This window comes from Cebus imitator, unplaced genomic scaffold (assembly GCF_001604975.1).
Source record: "Cebus imitator isolate Cc_AM_T3 unplaced genomic scaffold, Cebus_imitator-1.0 Scaffold169, whole genome shotgun sequence".
Lineage (NCBI taxonomy): Eukaryota > Metazoa > Chordata > Mammalia > Primates > Cebidae > Cebus > Cebus imitator.
Window position 1 is genome coordinate 3,878,538 of NW_016107484.1, and position 6,906 is coordinate 3,885,443.

The 6,906-nt window shown below is 46.6% G+C and overlaps 1 protein-coding gene across 1 annotated transcript; it reads right to left on the bottom strand.

Moving 5' to 3' along the window:
* Nucleotides 1–4,385: 4,385 nt before the first annotated feature.
* On the bottom strand, nt 4,386–6,242 carry UBC (ubiquitin C). Its single transcript, XM_017544450.2, has 2 exons — nt 5,723–6,242; nt 4,386–4,921 (listed from the first exon to the last, which is right to left on the bottom strand). Exon 2 carries the CDS (start codon nt 4,916–4,918, stop codon nt 4,457–4,459), a length of 462 nt encoding a protein of 153 aa, XP_017399939.1. The 5' UTR covers nt 4,919–4,921; nt 5,723–6,242; the 3' UTR covers nt 4,386–4,456.
* Nucleotides 6,243–6,906: the final 664 nt, after the last annotated feature.

Sequence of the window (6,906 nt, forward strand, 5' to 3'; positions counted from 1 at the left end):
AGGCACGCGCCACCATGCCCAGCTAATTTTTTGTATTTTTAGTAGAGACGGGGTTTCACCATGTTGACCAGGATGGTCTCGATCTCTTGACCTCGTGATCCACCCGCCTTGGCCTCCCACAGTGCTGGGATTACAGGCTTGAGCCACCGCGCCCGGCCTTATTTTTTTCTTAAGACTCATGTCAGATTAGGTGATAGGGAGGAAGGCAGCAAATCACACTGCCACGTGTGTACCTATGCAACAATCTTGCATGTTCTTCACATGTACCCCAAAACCTAAAATGCAATAAAATAAATGGGAAAAAAAAAGAAAAGACTCATGCAACCACATCTATGTAAGTGAATCCTCACATAGTATTCATTCGAGTGTGAAAACAAACTTTGGGATGCTTTAAAATTTAACAATTGAGAACACTTAACTCTCTTTTATGGAATAAAGTGTTGCCTAATTTTAAAAAAATAATTTTTTTAAAAGATTTAACAATTATCCCGTGAAACTGTACTAGTCTAACATCTCTGTGGTTTAACTAGACTGAGGATGCCATGGTGGCAGGAGCATCGCCCAGTCGTTGTTGTGTCGCTATAGTTCCTGACATGCTTGTATTTATTAGATGAAGGGCCCTCCAAATGTTCACTAGAAATTGTGTTGCTCTCTTGGTTTTCTTTACTCTTGAGGAAATTACACAAAAGGTCTTTTTTCTTTATACAAAATGAAAGGCAGGCTGGCTGGGTTCAGTGACTCAGGCCTGTAATCTCAGCACTTTGGGAGGCCAAGACAGGAGGTTTCTTGAGCCCAGGAGGGCAAGGCTGCAATGAACAATGATTATGCCACTCCTCTATAGCCTGGGTGAACAAGACTGTTATCAAAGAAAAAAAAGTTAGAACTCTGTCAAAACTATAATAGCACAGTGCAGGACAGACTGTACAGACCAGTGTGCTACCTTTCGTGTGAAGGGGAATTATCTATATATGTATATGTGTATATATATATATATATATAATTATAGTACTCATTGTATATGTATAAAGTCTGAAAGTACATGCTGGGGGGAAGTGGTAGGGGAAAGGGTGGATAGGAGATAAGGATGGAAGATTTTTTTTTCTTTGGAGATGGGGTCTCTCTCTGTCACCCAGGCTGGAACGCAGTGGCACAATCTCAGCCCATTGTAACCTCCACCTCATTCTCCTGTCTCAGCCTCCCGAGTAGCTTAGACTGCAGGTGTGCATCACCACACCCAGCTAAGTTTTGTATTTGTAGTAGAAACAAGGTTCCACCATATATATATATACACACATATGTTGGCTAGGCTGGTCTCAAACTCCTGACTTCAGGTGATCTCCCCACCTCGGCCTCCCAAAGTGCTGGGATTACAGGTATGAGTCACTGTGTCTGGCCCAGAAGATTTTTTATTATATACTGTTTAAAAGTTTTTAAGTAGTTGAAACACATATGAAGACATCACCTCAAAATTTATATTAACAATTCAAAAATATGCACATTAAGGATTTTTTAATTTAAAAATTGAGAAATATCATGGGACAATAATCATCATGAATTATAAAAAATAGTGCTAAGGCTGATTATTTTATTAGCCCTAAGAACCTAATTAACATACAAATCTTGTATTTATGCTATTCTTTCACAACCTTTATGTAAAGCAGGCTTTTAATAGGATGTCATAAAAATAGATTTTGCTCCTCGTCTTCAAGTTTCTCCTCTCAAAATCCCACATTTTGTATTTTTAAAAAATCAAAATTGGAAAACAAAATAGCATGATAGTGTGATCACTTTAATTTGGCAGTTTCAACTTTATATAACCTATCTTACAAAACTAACAGACAAAATGAAGATGTGTGAGGATGTACTTTGCAGCAGCATTATAAAAGCAAAAACCTGGAAACAAATATAGGTGGACAGGCTAAGTAAATCATAGGGCCTCCAGACAATGGAATACTAGCAAGACTATTAAAAAGAATGAGGTAGCTCTAGATACACTAGTGTGGAAAAATATCCATAATTACCTAGCTTCCTCTTTCAAAAAAAATCTTGAGAATCATCATACTAGAATGGTCCAATTTGTGTCTGTATGTACATACATATGTACATAATAAATATGGTATATTTTTACATAAAGTCCAAAAGAATATCAACCTCTAAAAAGTAGTTATTCCTGGAAAGTAAAATTGAGTAGGAACTTAGATTACTATCACCTTTATTTTATAAACCTGCACCCACATATACAAAATGTGTATTTAAGTATGCATTGTAATTCCAAACAGTAAGAGACCTGGTGTGAGGCCAGGAGTTTGAGACTAACCTAGGCAACAAGCAAAATCCCCTATTTTTTTAAGACAGTCTTGCTGTCGTCCAGGCTGCAATGCAGTGGCACAATCTCTGCTCGCTGCAACCTCCAACCTCCGGGTTCAAGCGATTCTCCTGCCTCAGCCTCCGGAGTAACTGGGATTACAGGTGCCCACCACCATGCCCAGCTAATTTTTGTATATTTAGTAGAGACAGGGTTTCGCCATATTGGTCAGGCTGATCTCAAACTCCCTTTAATTTGGAACCTCAGGCGATCTGCCCACCTCAGGCTCCCAAAGTGCTGGGATTACAGGCATGAGCCACTACGCCCACCCTGAAATCTCCTATTTTTGAAAAAGATAAATATTTTTTCCCGAGTGACCATATATGGACATTTCACTTTCTACATCACTAGTTTTATGAATATGCTTGTGTTGCTCTGTACTGCTTTTCAAAATTTTTCTAGTACCTATGCTTGTAATTCACAATTTCTCATTGAACTTGATAGGAAGCACTTTAGTTGTTCGAGGGGCCGAGTGTTCTTCAGTGAGTTTTTAAGTGAACGTCCTTGCCTCTACAACACTCACACAGCTTTAATAAATAGACTAACGCTCTCTCATGCCAAGATTCTGCTGGCTCTGCACAATGCTGTTAACACCAATATGACCCAGTTCCCACATCCCACATCGTCAGCAGCCACGGCCTTTCTTGCACTTGACTTGATGTAGCTTTGAAGTTTCCAAAAAGCACTTGTCACTGATTTATGAACCCTGCAATGCCTGACACCAAGCATACATCTTGAAGACACTATTCAAGGTAATTTTTCCTTACACAAAGGTCACCCAGATTTTAATAGGCACTAAAATTACATAGACTCGCATACTAACCGGAAATGACAGCCCGGATAGCAGTGGTTTTGTTGGCTTGTCACGTTACCTGACTCACGCTCACTTGCATGGAAGTCATGGAAATTATTATGCATTAGATGTACTCACAATGAAAACTCAATGGATTCACGGATTTCTCAAATTTTAGTCCATTATCCCTAAAACTAAATCTAAAACTAGTTTAAGCCACCCTTAGGTGCTTTACAATTGCTGGAGCCAACACGGAATTCTTCCAGAGCAGACATTGTTCATGAATCCCCTGAAACTTGGGAAGAGGGATGCTCCTTGGGAAAAACCTTCCAAGGCCTCTAATGAGCCTCTGGATGACCTCTGCGGTGCCTGCTGCCTGGCGTCCATCCCTTGTATTAAACCAGTTTCCCTGCAATTTCTACCTTTGGTGTTAGTCAACATTAACACCTTAATAGTACCGTCTGATTGGTGAATGCTACTATACACTTGAGACAAACCCAGGTCAACTGCTTCACCCATTAGTTACATGCAGTCCATCCTACTTGACAATTTCAGCAAAAAACTGCTTGAAGGAATAGCTTTTATCCTCTTAACCACTAATTCTACACCTTGACAACTATGGCTTTTTCTACCTACCACATCCTTTTAAAATCACTTGATGCCATGACTGTCTATGCAGCTCAGCATGCATTTATGTCGGCCTATGTACCTAAAGCACTTTCACAGGTACTCTCACCACTCTCACCTTTTAATATTCCTTCCACCTTCCTGGTGTTCAACTAATTCTCCCATTCTGTTACCTCACACCCCCCCCACACCAGTATTTGTAAAGTAACTTGAAAAGTATCTTCCCAGTAACCTTATTAAGACAGTCTTGCTCTGTCCCCCCAGTTGGGAGTACAGTGCTGTGATCTCAAATCACTGCCAATCTCTGCCTCCTGGGTTCAAGGGATTCTCCTGCCTCAGCCTCCAGTGTAGCTGGGATTACAAGCACCCGCCACCCCTTCTTGTATTTTTAGTAGAGCTGGGGTTTCACCATGTTGGCCAAGCTGGTCTTGAACCTGGGTTTTATTTGCACCCACTTTCTACAGTTAATACTGTAAATCTACCTCCCCCCATTCACTGACATTTCATGGTTACCACAGGAACATTTGTGAACTGAAAACCTTGATCCCCTCCACCCAGTCTAATGCAAAAATACCTTAACTTAAAAAAAACCCACACCAATTGGGAATGCAACAACTTTATTGAAAGAAAAGTGCAATGAGATTTGTTGAAACCTTAAAGGGGAGGGAAACTTAGACACCCCCCCTCAAGCGCAGGACCAAGTGCAGAGTGGACTCCTTCTGGATGTTGTAGTCAGATAGGGTGCGCCCATCTTCCAGCTGTTTCCCAGCAAAGATCAATCTCTGCTGGTCAGGAGGGATGCCTTCCTTGTCTTGGATCTTGGCCTTGACGTTCTCAATGGTGTCACTGGGCTCCACCTCAAGGGTGATGGTCTTACCGGTCAGGGTCTTCACGAAGATCTGCATTCCCCCTCGGAGACGGAGGACCAGGTGAAGGGTGGACTCTTTTTGGATGTTGTAGTCAGACAGGGTGCGCCCATCTTCCAGCTGCTTTCCGGCAAAGATCAACCTCTGCTGGTCAGGAGGGATGCCTTCCTTGTCCTGGATCTTTGCCTTGACGTTCTCAATGGTGTCACTGGGCTCCACCTCGAGGGTGATGGTCTTGCCGGTCAGTGTCTTCACGAAGATCTGCATTGTCTGTTTTAACAAAGAAGCCAAAAACCACCAGAATTTAGCAATGTATCAGCTTTCCTAATGCTGTAAGTTATATGTCACATTGACCCAAATAATTACAATTTAAAACCTGCCTTACTTCACAAAACACACTCGCCAGCCCGTTTTCAAAACCCAGACTTCAACTACTGAGGACGATAGGTACATAAACCTGACCAAAGACGCTGACGGATCGCTTATCCTTCCCTCTCCAGGGGTCCGGCACCTGTCGATTCAGGAGGTCCTACCCTAGGCCCGAACCCTGCGTCCCGCGCCAGAGAAGAGCCTACCGCACACCTACCGGCAGGTGGCCCCACCCTGCATTATGAGCCGACAAAACGGGTGACGTCACCACAGAGCGAAGGCGCGCTCTCCCCCCAGTGCGGGTGCACTGCCGCGCGGCACTGCCGTTAACTGCCATCCCCGCAACAGACACGGCGACTTCTCCAGTCAATCACAAACTTCACGTCAGGATCCCCAAACGGTGCCCTAGCCCATCCCACCAGAATCAGAGCTTTCCCGCATTAGGGAAGGCCTCAAGACCTTGGATCCATGCCCCCCGACCTTGTTTCAACGACCTCACAGCCCACCTCACAGGCGTCCTCCACTCGGCGCTCGAAACAGCCGCCATTTTGCTGCGTTCCCCCCACCTCAGGGCCACCTTTCTCGCGGACACAGTCAACAGCCCTCCGCAGTCTCTCGACCCGCGACCGCGACCCACCACCATCCCACGTCGAGGCCAAATGGCCACGAAAGCCCCAGCCCGCTCAGAACCCCACTGCTCACCAAGCGGAGATGACAGCAACTGACGAAAAACAGGAACGGCTGCACTCGCGGCTGCGACGGAACTAGCTGCACCACACCCGGCGCGTCCTTATATAGACACCGGCGTTCACCGCCCCGAGGAGATCCCTCCGCAGAATCGCCGAGAAGGGACTACTTTTCCCCGCCTGTTCTGCTCTCTGGAAAGAAAACCAGTTACCTAGCGTCACCCAGGTCCCGTCCTAAAATGTTCTCCTGCTGAGACTGGGGTTCTGGGCCGAGTCTGGTGGGCAGCAGGCCGCCGTCCTGAGAGGCCGGGCGGAGGGATCAAGGCTCTCGCTGCGCACTGTGATTGTGACGTAGCGGCGCTCGCCGTTGGTGGGGGGGCGCCGACGGGAGGCGCTAAAACCCGGCGCGGAACCGCAGCACCTGGAGCCGGTGGGCGGCCCGCGTTCCTCAGCTGCGGCTCTGCACCCCTTCCCCTCAGCCCCCGCGGTCGCCTCGGGTCGCCAACTCGTGTTCGGTGGACTTGGGGCGCGAACTGAGCGCCTGCCCTCCGGCGCGACCTACCCTAGCCCACCCCGCGGGATGGACAGGTCTTTATTTTGGGTCACATTTGAGATGATGACTGGGCTTCTTTGCTCAGCCCCCCTCAACCTTCCTCAGTCCCAGCCTCGTCGCGGGGGCTCCCTGGGGCCGCCCCCATCCCCCGCTGCGGGCCGCGGGACAAGGACGATGACTCGGCAGATCTCTGGGCGGGCGCGGCCCCAAAGCTAGGGAACGCTCGAGAACTTTCCAGGGGAGACACTGCAGAGGATCTGGGTGTCCAGGTTAAATTTAGAAAAGAGAGGCGGAAACCCCACACAGCTTTTTAAAACTCTCTGAGCTGGAACCCAAGGCTGAGCGAACATCTTTCTAGACTGTTCTTTCACCTTCCTGCACATTCTGAGGGCCGGGTATGGAAAGGGACTACTTGGTGGCAACAGGGAGGCTTGGAAATTTCTCGGGTTTTAATGGGTACGATTATTGTAATCAGGATCCATTCAATAATCGGACCCATTTTTAATCCGGAGATTTTAAAAGACAGGAAGGCCGGGGCGAGGTGGCTCAAGCCTGTAATCCCGGCACTTGGAGAGGCCGAGGCAGGTGGATCACCGAGGTCAGGAGTTCAAGACCAGCTTGACCAACATGGTGAAACCCCGTCTCTA

Excerpts from the sequence above, each read along its gene's own strand:
- UBC (XM_017544450.2), bottom strand. The coding sequence starts at position 4,918 with ATGCAGATCTTCGTGAAGACACTGACCGGCAAGACCATCACCCTCGAG.